Raw genomic sequence first — 15,790 nt, 5'->3', positions numbered from 1 at the left:
GGGCTTTCTGGGGTTCACAGGTTCAGAGGTTGGGCTATCAACAAGTGCCCGTTAAAGCTGTGCAAATTTTAATAAACATTATGTAACTAGCTGATTATTGAGTAACGTTGTAACGAATGTTTGAGCTTGGTGTTGTACGTAATCTGTTTGCGTAAGTCTCCACCTTATTTGGATTGGTCACTGAACTTTTGGGTACAGAACAAATTGCGTAACATGTCTATGTCATTAAAGATATAAATACAACATATATTTTTAGGGAAATCTAAACGAGTGACGCAAAAGTGAGGTATTTAATGTTATGAAACCTATAACAAAGGTTGGTTTTATAAGAAAGTTAATAAATATGCAAGTGAATGCCGATACAAACGGATTACGAAACCTTCAATTAAACCAACTGCCCTTTACAATTTCATGGACATCATTTAGACCAAATGGTGTATGAAATGTCAGCTGCTTGTAAAAGAGAATTTCTTGCATTGTCAGCCACTTAAATTCAATTGTCCCTTTAATGATTTGAGAACAAACACAAATTGATAGCAAAATGGAGCACCGTTTAAACAAAGCGGTAAACTCTTTTGTGGCCCTGATATTCCCCTTTTGAAAAAGCCGCCACGAAATTGCATCGCATGGTTGTCCATTTCAAAGACAGGGATCCATTGAATATGTTTAATTCATTGAGAGCCATTCGAACGTCTTTTGTTGGGAATTTACACACGAAGAAAATCGAATAGTTTTTGAATAAGCAATATTTGAAAAGGTCATGGGGCTTTTAGGAATTGGTTTAAGGAACCCAATGCAATTTTTTAAACATATCAATTTTTCAAATAAACAATATTAAATTGATATTGAAAAATGCAATTTCTCAATTGCTCTTCAAAAAAGCCCTAGTCAAGGTCCTAACTGATACTTTGATACCAATTTTATAATTATTTTTATTAGTAATTTTATAAATCTCTTAAAAAACGAATATAATTTCTCATCATTTTGTATCAGTGTATTTCGGAATAATACCCCAGTTTGTGTTATTTTAAAGAAGTACATGCTATGGATTTCTCTGTGCGGCATTGACACTGAACCTGCCACTGGATCAAATGGTACAGTGAACACCCTGGCACTGGCCCAGCTACTGCTATCCAACGCATTTACTTCATTTATTATTGCGACTGTAACTGGCAGTGCCAACAAATGGACAAAAATGACAGTAAGTGCTGCTAGGCCGGCACGTTCTCTATATATCTGTCCCAATGATATTGATTTATAGAGTGTCAATCTGGCAAATTGCACAGCAATAGCGTAATCAGTAATGCAACAGTTGCACACATTCATCCGCACTTTCCGGAATTTTCCGGGGGCAAATGGAAATGGAAAATCTGTGGGGGGGCAGGAAACTCAATGGCATTCAATCTAAGGCCGCACAACAGAACTTGACGAGCTGTCAAAATCTGTTCGGCCTGTCAAATGGATTTCAATATAAAATATCAACATTGAAATCGGCGAGGCGAAATCGGTATTGCCCCCCCATTCATTAGAATTGCGCCCCTTTGAATGTTCCCTTTTTTGGTGAGTTTTCTTTAGTTATTCAATTACAAGCCCGTGACCAAGACACTTGCATCGATCCAAGATGTGAAGGAAAAACAAAACTGTGGAGAACAAAAACTGCTAGACCAGCTGGTTGCACTGAAAGAAAAGTTGTACACAAGTTTCCGATGATTGAAAACATATAAGTAAATTAGGCCTTGAGGTTTGTTATTTAGTTCTCTTGGAATTTTAATAACATTTTAATGTTTTAATGAACGTTTTGTAAACGAGTTTTCAATAAGGAATATTTAAACCTTGAGGTTTGTTACTTAGTTCTCTTGGGATTTTAATAAAATTTTTTGATTTAATGAATGTTTTGTTAACCAGTTTTCAAAAAGGGATATTAAATTTTAGCTTTTTTCATTATATAATAAATATTGAGTGCTAGTTACAATGAACGCCAATTCGAAGATTGATTTTTAGTATTTAAGATCCATTTGTATTTAGCCAAGTTGCCATGACCATCCACTAAGGCCATCCACTATTTCTTGCAAAGACCCTAACTATTTTCTCTCTGTGTGGCCAACTGCAAACAGTGGCAGTTTCAATGCCAAATTGTATAAGCAGCTGCAGTAGCTCAGCCAAGCGGCAAATGTCCTGCGGTGACAAAAGCAAAGCACCACCCACTTTTGGTTCCTGCAAGAAAGATTCTGGCCAAAAGGTGATGTAACAGTGACCCCCCAAAAAACCACCCACCCCCCACCTCCACCAAAATGGAATCGTCTTTTAATGTGGCCACTTGTCTGGCCTCGTTTTTCCATGGGAAATCCCTTAAATTTAAGATTAATTTTTCTACTGTTTAAACATTTGCCCAAACTTTCAATTGAAAAATCCTTTGTTGCGACTTAATTGGCCTGGATCCACAGACTACAGTGCGTTTCGCAAAAAAAGCGATGCAAATATATTTGTACAATGTTGCAAGATAGGTCATTTAGATTGGCCGCACTGGCAATTAGAGAATCCTTTGTGGCACCTTAATTGAAACAAACAAAAGCAAGCCAACCTTAATGAGCTGCCAAAAAAAATTAATTTAAAAATATCCGGCTTTTTATTTGGATGCACATTCAATTGTTATCATATTTGCAATGTCTTGTTTTTTTGGGGGAAAATGCATTTAATGCGTGTTATATAGCAAACAACTTAATGAAAGTGTTACCTGAACTGCTTTTTTCCAAATAATTTAGTTTACTTAATAGCTTGGAATGTTAAAAAATTTTAATTTCTTTTTTTAATGGTCATACCTAAATAATAAGTATTATAATAAAGGATGTTTTTTTAAATATTAAATATATATCATACCACAATTAAAAGATAAATTTTTTTTTTTCTTTTTAAGTGGGTTAAAATAATTTTAATTTCATCAATAATAATTAAATTGGCTTTATACTCTTCAACCGCACTGTACTCGCCATGGCAACACTGGGCTAAAGAAACCCTGCAGTGAAAAGTCTTTCGGCTTGTCAAATAGCGCGAAAAACTTTTCAAATAGCTTCGCTACTCGCCTAACCAAGCCCACAAAATTTTCCCAGCATTTCCCCACCACTTTCCATCTGTTTTCCGAACCACTTTTCACCCGTTTTCCACCCACGTTTTACCACTTTTCCCACATTTCCCACTAGCCTTTTGTTGGCGAGCATTGGCCCATTCAATGCATTTCGTCTCTCTGAATGGGATCTCTTGAGATTCATTTTCTTTCATTTTTTCTCCATAATTATGGCAAAGGAATATACGAAAAACACGCCCCAACGCCTGCAGATGGGGTTTCCCTGGGTTCTCCGATTTTTCCGAGCCTACGAAAAAGAAAAACACCAAGTCTTGGCAGTGCAAAAAAAAAAACAAAAAACTTCAGCTGCACTTTGGGCGATGAAAATGTTAAAACAATCGATCGGCGAATGGGGTACGCCCATTATTTAGGGCTCAATCATCAACCCAATTTTCAAGTCGGGACACGTCAGTTAAGATTACTTTTTAATGTTGTTGACTGTTGATTGTCGATTGCACTTTTAAAGCTCCATCGCATAACGAATTGAAGTCCACATAAATCCTTGATTGCTTCTGCCTATCCAAATGGCATTGACAACTTATTTGGAGCATTGCAATGCGTGTTAAATAATTGAATTGCTGAGTGTTCAATAAGAAAGTTGATTAATTATTGAAAAGAACCAGCACGTTGGGCACGAAATTGTAAACAATTGAATTCACATCGTTAAATTAAGGGGCTGAAATTGGATTGGTTAGGAAAAGAAAAATATGCCAAGGGCGTGAATATGATTATGAGATGTGGGGAACTTTAATAATAAACATGACTGATTTTGTACTTTTTGCATAAATTAAGCTTAAGAATATTTATAAATATATTTAAAGCTAGTAGGTTATATTTTTTCCAAGTTTCTTAATTCTTCCTTCCTGATTTTGTATTATCCATAAATTAAGTTTATGAATATTTATAAATATACTTAAAGCTAGTAAGTTATAATATTTCCAAGTTTTTTAATTCTTCTTCTCTTAACTTTAATAATAAACATGCCTGATTTTGCATTTTCCATCAATTAAGTTTAAGAATATTTATAAATATATTTAAAGCTAGTAAGTTATAATTTTTTCAAGTTTTTGAATTCTTTTGTATTTTCCATATATTAAGTTTAAGAATATTTTTAAATATATTTAAAGCTAGTAGGTTATAATTTTTCCAAGTTTTATAATTCTTCTTCTCTTAACTTTAAAAATAAACATGCCTGATTTTGAATTTTCCATTAATTAAGCTTAAGAATATTTATAAATATATTTAAAGTTTGTAAGTTATAATTTTGCCAAGTTTTTAATTCTTCTTCTCTTAACTTTAATAATAAACATGTCTGATTTTGAATTTTCCATAAATTAAACTTAATAATATTTATAAACATATTTAAAGCTAGTAAGTTATAATTTTTCCAAGTTTTTTAATTCTTCCTTTCTTAACTTTAATAACAAACATGCCTGATTTTGTATTTTCCATAAATTAAGTTTAAGAATATTTATAAATATATTTAAAGTTATATTTTTCCAAGTTTTTTATTTCTTCGATCTGTTATTCTTAAGCCCTACTTTAAGTACTTGAACTTAATTAATTTTAAAATACTATCTAATTAAATGAAGTCCTTTTGACAGCATCTCCCCTTGCTGGGGCCAACTTTAAATTACACAAGTGTTTAATCGGGTCCCTTGAGCAACCAAGCACCCCTTAACCCTTGGCTACCCCTGGGCGCCGCACTTTAACCCGCTGCAACTGCTGCCAAGTGACCCAAATCAGAGTCTGCCGTCTGCGGTGCTCTCGTCTGCTTGGAAATGTGAAAATGTGAAAATGTGGATTTGCGGAGGCGCAGGTTCCAGCATCCAGTTAGTTATCCAATACCAATCCTTTGGTACTTTTCAGAAGGCTTTGGAGAGGCTTTTGCGCTTAGTTGGCTTAATTACGAACACGCCCAGAATCGGTCGGCTGCAGCGATAAGTATCGATTAGTATCGCCAAAGCGAGTACTAAGTATGAGTTTTCCGAATAAACAGAGTAATTAAGGTCCTACAGAGGGTAAAAATCAAGCAATATGCACCAGAGGTTTTTAAAAATATTTTGAAAATTTGTTTTTTGTATTATATGATTATATTTAATAATTCTAATTGATCACTTAGTTAGGAGCTGCAAATGTTTAAAAGTGTATTCCTTTATTTCCCCATTTGCTGGTGCATTATGTCTGGGCTCCGGTCTTATGCAAGCCAAATATTGAGCAGAACAAAGCCCAAGGAATGCCTCCAGGGATGTAGAATGTGGGCTGTAGTCATATTTTATATGTGTATATATATATTATATATATATATCCGGCATGCATATGTGAGCAGCGACTACTGGCAAAATTGAAATTCTTATGAAATTATATAAAATGCACTCAAAGGCATTTTCGGGGCAGCTTAGCAACATCACAACAACTTTGGGCACTTTGGGCGACCGTCCTTTCGGATGGCTTGTTTACGCAATTCCGGAAGGGAAAAAAAAAGACCACGAACAAAAAATACAAAGTGTCATTTTTGTTCTGGTTGACGAAAGCAAAAGCTTCTGCAAGGAAACCAAGACAGGAAGAAATTACAATTTGTTATGTCATTATCATTAAAGTAATTTACATTCCATTTAGCCTTGGCGAAAAATGGCGCAGGAGGAAGAAATATAATTCCACCATTGAAATAGATTTATTTTTATTTCAGCAAGATATCTTTGTTTTGAGAACATGAGACGCTGATGATAAACAAGTAAAGATGGCTCAGTTGCCATTTTTAGATTATGGGAAAATATTATAAAATATTCCCCATGCCATTTATTTGAATTATTTTTAAAGTTCTGAGTTAGTTGTATCAATAAGATACATGGTTACACAAATTTCTTTTGATTTTTCAATAATGGGTTATTTTAATGGCTCTTTAGTCCTCAACAAAGGGTGTTTGCAGTTTTTATAATCTGTTGCTTTTCAAAGATTACTTTACAGCGAAAAGTACAGAGACAGGCAGATGTGCCGCATTGAATTGCAAAAAAGGCAAACACAACTCACTGAAATCCATCGCACGACCCAAACACAGAAAGAAATCGGTGTATGATGAACAACATATTTTTTACGATTTTAAAAACACTCGTAAATGCATTAATTTTTTTGTAAAACTACACAATTGATAATATGTAAGCATGGTAAACATGGGGAAATCAAATTCACATTGGGATATTTTTTCTGCGTGCATTTGCTCCTGGCCATTTGCCATTTCACCAGGCATAATCCCGACAGTCGGTGCGATGTGGGTGATACGAATGCGAATTCGAATGATGGGTATACCGATGCCAATGATATGTGTACACCGTACACTGTACATATATGTGGCATAGAGTGCGACTACGGAATATACTGAGATGTGTGGGCAGGGCCGTGATGTTTGCACTCCGGTGCAGCGGTGCTATAAATAAGCCGGGTATTTATTAGGGGGCAATCATAAACTGCGTTAACAGCGGCACTCTGCCAACGAGAATAAGATCCGGTAAACAAAGGAGTCCGTCGACGTCTCATTGTTCGATAAGCTTTCAATTAAATCTGCCCCGGATGGCGTGGCATTGGGAAAGGGAAACGGAAACGGAAAAGGCAACGGAACTGGGAAGAGATCAATTTCCAATTGCATCCGGTGCATATATATGGACCATATGTACTCGTATATGCTAATAACCTAAACACAAACAAAAGAAGGCTTAAGGAAGGCAAACTGAGTGGGGCAATACCTCGAAATTAACTTGTAAAATAATCCGAGTTGCCGCTCTCCAGGAAAACCCTATATTAGATTCATAACAATTTTATAACTTAAATAAAAAATTTAAGGGTTTCCTTTATAACCACAGTCTTTTTCTTTAAACATTAGAAACTTATCCAAGCAAAGCGTTTCAATAAATTGTATTTTTCTCTATAATCTCAATATATATAATACGACTTTTCCGTATTTGCAATTGCATTTAAAATGGGAACCTAAAACTGCACTTCTAGATTCCATAACATAAGTTATTGGACTCCGATTGCAAAGTGGGATACCTCTATGAGTTTGTGTTTAGGTTCTCTAATAATCTACATTTAAATAATTATTTTCTAAGAGGGTCGAAATTTGAACCCATTTTCATGTTCGATTTTTCCGTATTTCCAATGGTTTTCAGAATGGTGACCCAAAACTGCACTTAAAGATTCCATAACTTCAGTTATTGGACTCCGATTTTAAAGTGGGATACCTCTATGAGTTTGTGTTTAGATTCTCTAATAATCTACATTAAAATATTTATTTTCTAAGAGGGTCGAAATTTGAACCCATTTTCATGTTAGATATTTCCATATTTCCAATGGTTTTTAGAATGGTGACCCAAAACTGCACTTCAAGATTCCATAACTTGAGTTATTGAACTCCGATTTTGAAGTGGAATACCTCTATGAGTTTGTGTTTAGATTCTCTAATAATCTACATATAAATAATTATTTTCCAAGAGGGTCGAAACTTGAACCCATTTTCATGTTCGATTTTTCCGTATTTCCAATGGTTTTTAGAATGGTGACCCAAAACTGCACTTCAAGATTCCATAACTTGAGTTATTGAATTCCGATTTTGACGTGGGATACCTCTATGAGTTTGTGGTTGAATTTTCTAACGATCTACATTAAAATATTACCTTTAAAGGAGGGTCAAACTTTTAGCCTGTTTTCATGTTACTTTTTTCCGTATTTCGAATGGGTTTCAGTATGGGAACCCAAAACTGCACTTCCTGATTCCATAACTTGAGTTATAGGATTCCGATTTAGACGTGGAGTACCTCTATGAGTTTGTGGCTTAACTATAATATTCAACAATTGAAAACTCAACAAAAATAATAACCTTAATTTCTGATGATCCTTTTTGTTTTTATTGCAGCATTTTCAATATGTGGTCGATGGCAAAATGACCCTCCTGTCGAACATCCTCGACTGCGGAGGTGGAATTTCCGCCCAGCGCTTCACCCGCCTGCTGCGCCAGTCCAGCTCATCGGGATCCCCCTCCTCTTCTTCATCTGGAACAACATTTGAATCGAAATCCATGCTGGAGCCGACATCATCACACATTCTGCCGACCGGACGAGTTCCAATCCTGCACGATTTTGGTTTCGATTCCTTGACAACGGAATCGTCCGGAAGCCATGTCCTCGATGGAGTTGCCAGTGTGGCCAAGATGGCCCTGGAGCCCACGGTCATGGACGCGGTACTGCCCGATTTGGATACGAATCAGGTCCTCAGTAATCTCAACATCAGCGCACCATGGAATATAACGCTCGCATCAGCGGCGGCCACCAATTTTGAGAACTGCTCGTCGCTTTTTGTCAATTACACCCTACCACAAACGGGTGAGAATCTAAATCTATATATAGATAATATATATATTTATATATCTCTAAAAAAGGTGTTGAAAAGTATAGAACACTAAATTTATTTCGGTGTATTCACTGCAAAGGTGACCATTTTTTGCACTGCATACTTTTAAACACCTTTATAAGATATTTTCGAATCCTAATGAAATCGTTTGAAATATTATGTAAAGGTGTGAAGAAGTATGCAAAAATAAATTTAGAAACAGGGCTCTATTTTATAGCACACTTTTAGACACCTTTGTTAGTGATTTAAAAAGCCTAGTGAATTCTATAGCACCAATGTATTTAAAACTTCAGGAACTGTTAAGGGTTTTATTCGCTTTAACATAAGAAAATGTTTTAATAAATTCCAAAAACATACATTTTTATTTCCATAAATAAGATACATCTTTTTATATATTTCCTTCACTTTCTGGACAGGACTCTACTGCAATTGGACCTGGGACACACTGCTCTGCTGGCCACCCACTCCGGCCGGAGTCCTAGCACGGATGAATTGTCCTGGCGGCTTTCATGGCGTTGATACGCGCAGTGAGTAATTTGAATCTTACTTACAAATGCAATAAAAGCACCACAAAAATGTTCAATTAACTGGGAAATTTCAATCAAATAGCTTTAAAACGGAATTAAATGACCGTTTATTAACAGCTAAATAAGATCTTTGTAAGGCCTGTTACACAACCAAATCGTCTTACCCACTTTTGTCAACTGATTAAAAGTCATAAGTCAAACGCAACACAACCTGCGGTCATTATTCCATTCAAATTCCATATCTGGCGGTCACAATTATACGGATCATTAGCTGGGAATCCGTTCAAGTGCTGCACGGCAAACAATTACTTGATTTCGTATTCATCGAAAGGATGTCAATATTTACATGCATGACTGACGCGTCCATTCAACCGCACTGCCAATCGGTCCTACCTACGTACCCCCCGTTTAACCCTTTATATCCTACATAGAACGACGAGGTCACCACGAAACTGGGCCGTGGGTGTGGCCAGTTCTAGGGTGGTAGGGGCGTTGTCCAGGTGTTTCAGTTCATACCTCCACTTAAGCTTCGCCCGTTTAACAAGGTTTAAAACACTAGCCAATCGATTGCTTAATTACGATCCAAAATGGTACCCACCCCTCTGATATGCAAGACCGCTAAATTGAACGCTTTGCAAAGGGGAATTGGTATTTAATAACCATAGGCAATTTGCACTGCAAAAAAATGCTAGTGATTTCTGTTTTTTAATAAAAAGAAGACCATTTTTAAAAAACCCTTTTTATTTCATGAGAAAAGTATGGGCAAAGGGAAAATATTTAAAAGAAAATCTATTTATTATAATTTTAAACACTATAAAAACAAAACTTTTGCAACAAAAATTTACACAAAACTGTAATACATATTTTTTTATAACACTTTTTTTTTCAAATAAACTGGTCACAACAAAAGTTTCTTATTTTCTCCCAGTGTCCAATTTCCCTGGCCTCATTTTGCCGGGCGTGTCTAGATTTGTAGCCCCAATCTTTTCAGCTGAACGAGGTCGCCCATTCGATCGGCATAATTGCACTTGTCAGTCAGTGTGTCAAAGCTCGATTACAGCTATTAATCCGGCTCCCTTTTCGATTCGCAGAATTTGCCATCAGAAAGTGCGAGCTGGATGGCCGATGGGGCAGCAGGCCAAATGCCACGGAGGTGAGTCCGCCGGGTTGGACGGACTACGGGCCGTGCTACAAGCCGGAGATTATCCGCCTCATGCAGCAAATGGGCAGCAAGGACTTTGATGTGAGTTGAATTCTATCCGGAAACTATAACTATAATAAGGTTAAAACTATTCTATACATTTTAAATGATTTTGATTTAATTTGTATATTATATATAATGGGCACAGCAGGTAGTTCTTCCCATTCTCTGCCGCCACACAAACAGTGAACTTTAATTTTTAAAAGTCTTCCATTTTTCCCATTTGTTGTTATCTCCCTTAGCTCTACATAGACATAGCCAGAAAGACTAGAACGTTGGAGATCGTGGGCCTCTGCCTCTCCCTGTTCGCCCTGATCGTTTCCCTGCTGATCTTCTGCACATTCCGCTCCCTGCGGAATAATCGCACCAAGATCCACAAGAATCTCTTCGTCGCCATGGTGCTACAGGTGATCATTCGACTGACCTTATATCTGGATCAGTTCCGGCGGGGAAACAAGGAGGCGGCCACCAACACAAGTCTCTCCGTCATTGAAAACACGGTAGGATACGGCAAAGATATTTAAATGTAATAAGTTAAACAAGATTAGGAAGTAAATAAAATAAATATATTAAAGATAGTAATAAACATCTTAGTCTAAATCTAGGAATTCTGCAAACCCTTTAAGTTTAAAAAGCAATAATTTTTGGTTTACAATAATTATATTTATCTTTAATATTTAGTGTCTTATACAAGTATTGGTCAATAATATAAAACCATATTTTTATGATTTAAATTAAATTATCCCAAAAAATAAAAGATTAGTAAGAAACGTTTAAAATAGATTCGACTGTGATTAACAATCATGCAGAACATCAAGAGGTTTTATAAGAATATTATCTCTATGTAGGAATCTTTGATTTATACAAAATTATAAATAGTCATATTGATTACTGAAATGAATGATGATTAATTTCCGTTTTTGATCCACAGCCCTATTTGTGTGAGGCCTCCTATGTGCTTTTGGAGTACGCTCGTACCGCCATGTTTATGTGGATGTTCATCGAGGGTCTATACCTGCACAATATGGTGACGGTGGCCGTTTTCCAGGGCAGTTTTCCCCTCAAGTTTTTCTCGCGACTTGGCTGGGGTTTCCCCATTTTGATGACCACCGTTTGGGCGAGATGTACGGTGATGTATATGGACACATCGCTGGGCGAGTGCTTGTGGAACTATAATCTCACACCCTACTATTGGATCCTGGAGGGACCTCGACTAGCGGTTATACTGGTGAGTTCTTTTCAAATCTTATAATGCGAAATCTTTTAAGAATCCTATCTACCTGCAGCTGAATTTTTGTTTCCTGGTGAATATTATACGTGTGCTGGTTATGAAGTTGCGCCAATCTCAAGCCAGCGATATAGAACAGACCCGAAAGGCCGTCAGAGCAGCGATAGTCCTACTACCACTTTTGGGTATTACCAATCTACTGCACCAGCTGGCTCCCCTGAAAACGGCTACGAATTTTGCGGTCTGGTCGTATGGCACCCACTTTCTCACCTCGTTCCAGGGTTTTTTTATAGCACTCATTTACTGTTTTCTGAATGGCGAGGTAAGTTCATAGTTTAAATGTAAAGGGAAAAAGTAATGCCGCAGAAATCACTTACAAAGCTGTCTAAAAGTATGCAATGGAAAAAATAATGTTGCATTTTAAAATTGATCCACCAAACTTTTGGAATAAAAATATGATTTGGAAATGATTTTAGAACCCTAGTGACTTCTGTGACATTATTGAATGATTTAAATGAATTCTTTACAATTACATGTAATTAAAAAAAATATAAAGTTGTCTAAAAGTATGCCATTAAAATAGTAGTATTTTATAAAGAATCATACACAGAGAAAATTCTGACGTTTTCATCTGAGTTGAAAATGTTCTTAAAAATATAATGACATTTTTGAAGTTGAAAATGTTTTAGTTTTCTCAAATCAAGTTGAATTGGCGGTATTTAAACTATTAGTCCAGCCAGTAGTGTATACTTATCAAAAAGTTGTAAAAATAAACTTAATATAACTTTTCTCTTCTCACAATTTCGTATTTCATTGATACCAAAAATACATGCTTTTTAAGAACGAATGTTCTCAATTCAAGAACAATGTTCTTGAATATTTCACTCTGGGTACTTTTAGACAGTTTTAGAAATCATTAAAAAACCCTTGTGATATAAATGCTTTCTTAAAATAAAATTTAATATTAAATAAACACTAACCCAGAAATATCTTATGCATTTTACTAAAGGTCCGCGCAGTGCTGCTGAAGAGTCTGGCCACCCAGCTGTCGGTTCGCGGTCATCCGGAGTGGGCGCCAAAGAGGGCGTCCATGTACTCGGGTGCCTACAACACGGCACCGGATACGGATGCAGTGCAGCCGGCGGGCGATCCATCGGCCACCGGGAAGCGGTAAGCCAACATAAGGCTGTATGCCACCTCACCTTGGATTCCACCTGCAAATAAACCCCAAATCTGCAGAATATCACCGCCGCATAAAAGGCTTAATGGAAGAAAACCGAGCAGCGCCAGCATTGTGATGATCCATGAGCCCCAGCAGCGCCATCGTCTGATTCCCCGGTTGCAAAACAAGGAGCGGGAAAAGAGCAAGGATCGGGTGGAGAAGGCGGATGCTGCGGAAACGGATACCAATCTGGATCCGGCCATTTCGCGCATTCACAGCAAGGAATCGGGGATCGCGGGAAGCACAGGATCACGGACTCGCGGCTCCAAGTGGATCATGGGCATCTGCTTTCGGGGTCAAAAGGTACTGAGAGTACCGTCAGCGTCATCCGTGCCACCCGAGTCAGTTGTATTTGAGTTGTCAGAGCAGTAGCCCAAAAAACTAGCCGTAGATGTAGCCTTATAGCAGTAGCCAAATAGCCGTAGAAGTTGCCAACGCCATAAAGCCACAACCACAGTAGTGAGCACACACCCATTGAAACGGGAATTCTCAAAAAAAAATATTACCCTAAAAAGCCTTCCCCTTAAAGGAATTCCCCATAACCTTATTCTTTCTGCATCATTATGACTTTCTTCCCTTCATTTCACAAGACATGCAAGCCAAAAAATTAAATCAACATCAATTTTTTATATATTTTTTTTTTTACATTTAGCTTTTAAAATGACAAGAACAAATTTTTCCAAGCTCTTTAATATTTAGATAAGTAATAAATTTAAGTTTTACAATCTAAAGCATTAAACTGTTTATAAAAAAAACGTGTAAAAAATCGTTAGAGGCTTCACATCCATAATTTTCGGTTCTAAAATTAACCTTATTTTTCCTATCTTAATTTTGACTTGCTTTTATGTATATACAATCATTCATGTAGGACAGAACCGTTCCCTCCTCGATAGCTTTGAACCCCAAGCCCAAATTCGGCAAATCTTGTGAAAAATTAAACTTACCTTAACATTTCTACTTAATATACTTGATGACAATATATTTCTAATAGCGCCACATTCTGTTCTGGACACGCAAATACACTCAAAAACACTCGCACACGGTTATTATGAATGATCAATTTTTCAGCAAAACTTGAGCGGCATGTTCTTTACTTCTATTCATTTTAAAATGCTAGATTGAAATATTCGTTACTGGGCAGTGTGATCAAATCACGAAGAATATTAAAATTTATAATTGAATTTTTATACTTGTGAACTACTTAATTTTGAAAACGATCTGACGGACAAAATATTGTATGCTTAATTTATTATTTCCTATTTTAACTAATTTTACCACTACTTTTATTTTATTAAAAGTTTTTATGTTTAATGGTTGGAATTAAGTTTTAAAAATGTTATTCAAATCCTGTTTTTTTTAAATAAATATATGTATTTAAATTATTTATTTGTATGACTTCATATTTTATGTGCATTCTTTTAATTTGCTTATTAAATTTCAAAAAACTCAAGCAACGTTGTAAGATGCCTTATGCTTTTGACAGACTGTACTTTATGCTTTTGAGCTGGTCACACTGCCAGTCACGATCGATCACGTTCTCTGTCACTGCCTTCAATTTTGCTAGCTGCGCTTTGTTTTGCAACGAAAAACTTTGCCACGATCAATATTAAACTAATGGGGTCCGCAATCGAAGGCACAAATTAAATAAACCATTTTCCGGCTTATCTCCTCCACTCAAAATGCGGCTCTCCTTTCGGACTTTGGATTTCTTTTATCGTTTGCAGGACAAATGTGTGATGCCAGGTTCGCAAAAGACGCAACAAATATTTATGACGTCACAATTGCCGCCGACGTCGACGCTGGCAGCGGTAGCAACAACAATAACTACATCAACAACAACAACCGCAGCAGCAGCAAAAACCACAATAGCAACAATTGCAACAATCGCAACGATAACAAAATCGAAGGCAAAAGCCAAAGCGATTGCAAAAAGTCATCAAATGCCGAAAGCCTAAGGCGTATCGATCTCTCTATCCCTCCCTCATGGCACTCCATCTCGCTCTCTCTCTTTCTGTTTCCTAAGGATATCATTAAAATGAATAAGAGAGAAAGAAGGAGCCTAGCTTAGCATTTGCAGGCGCAACTGTACTAAACTAAACTAATAAGCTGAAAAAATTGCACGTTTTTTGTATGCAGCGGCTTCGATTATACCGCGATAAGTTTCGATATACATACGATAAATATCGATCAATACACATAATTCAAATATATCCAATATTTTTGTATATTTACCAACAAAATGTTGGATCCAAATTTTTTTGCATATACATATAAAGAAAATGTGTAATGAGTGTATTGATGAATGTAATTGTTAATCTATTTTTTTTTTTTTGAATAAGCTCAATATACACATATGTAACGGTATTTACATAAAGCATATAGAAAACATATTTACATACTTGGTATTTACACTGTCGCATGCAGAAAAAAAAATGATAGAAATGTCGGAGCATAGATCGTATATTGAATATACATATATATTATGTATACACGCGCAAAGAGAGTACAAAGCACTTGGAACGGTAAAGAGGAACAAAACGAAAAAAAAAAAACGGAAATTGAACGTATCATTATGTCACATCATCTGATCTCTGATCAGGGCGAATATTCAATATTCACCTTTAACTTTAAGCTTACTATGCATTTTAAATGGAATTTTTTGTGTGTGAAATCGCGTTAGTTTTTTATTTCTTTTCGGTTACCTTTTCGCTTCACGCAATTTTCAAAACTAAGAACTTAAGCCGAATTTAAGAGAGGGAACCTTTAAACCAGAACACCCAGTGGTCAATGGCAAACTATTACGTGTATAAGGCTAAATGGAAAATGAATAAACATGATTTTATATGCATACATATACTATAAACCAAAATCGGTTGTCTACTTTCTTCGTCTTTATTTTGGATCAGGTTCAAGATTATTAGGTATGCGCTCTTTGATCGGCACGTGCCGCTCGTGAATCCACAAATTGGCATAGTTAAATTGGCAATTTTAGTCCATAAGCATCTTAATCTGACAATTTGATGAGCCATCAAATGAATATTAAAGTGAAGCTTGTGTGGAATGTATGTACACAGAGAAAATTGTAACGTTC

At 36.2% G+C, this 15,790-nt stretch overlaps 1 protein-coding gene across 3 annotated transcripts in view; it reads left to right on the top strand.

Annotated features, from left to right (window-relative positions):
- Positions 1-15,560, top strand: part of LOC119555970 (PDF receptor) — a 32,249-nt gene extending 16,689 nt beyond the window's left edge. The window contains exons 2-10 of one of the 3 annotated variants that reach the window (XM_037867695.1): positions 8,028-8,493; positions 8,938-9,048; positions 10,140-10,291; positions 10,492-10,749; positions 11,181-11,477; positions 11,536-11,799; positions 12,487-12,647; positions 12,717-13,002; positions 14,424-15,560. In XM_037867695.1, the coding sequence (XP_037723623.1) occupies positions 8,055-8,493; positions 8,938-9,048; positions 10,140-10,291; positions 10,492-10,749; positions 11,181-11,477; positions 11,536-11,799; positions 12,487-12,647; positions 12,717-13,002; positions 14,424-14,654 (2,199 nt within the window). In that variant the 5' untranslated portion in view covers positions 8,028-8,054 and the 3' untranslated portion in view covers positions 14,655-15,560. Of the gene's footprint in view, positions 1-8,027; positions 8,494-8,937; positions 9,049-10,139; positions 10,292-10,491; positions 10,750-11,180; positions 11,478-11,535; positions 11,800-12,486; positions 12,648-12,716; positions 13,738-14,423 lie in introns of those variants that run through there. The other 2 variants (XM_037867697.1, XM_037867696.1) reach the window with 2 other exon arrangements.
- Positions 15,561-15,790: the final 230 nt, after the last annotated feature.

Source organism: Drosophila subpulchrella, chromosome X (genome assembly GCF_014743375.2).
Source record: "Drosophila subpulchrella strain 33 F10 #4 breed RU33 chromosome X, RU_Dsub_v1.1 Primary Assembly, whole genome shotgun sequence".
Classification (NCBI taxonomy): Eukaryota; Metazoa; Arthropoda; class Insecta; order Diptera; family Drosophilidae; genus Drosophila; species Drosophila subpulchrella.
Note: the sequence above shows the minus strand (reverse complement) of the source record. Positions and strands in the feature narration are given on the sequence as shown.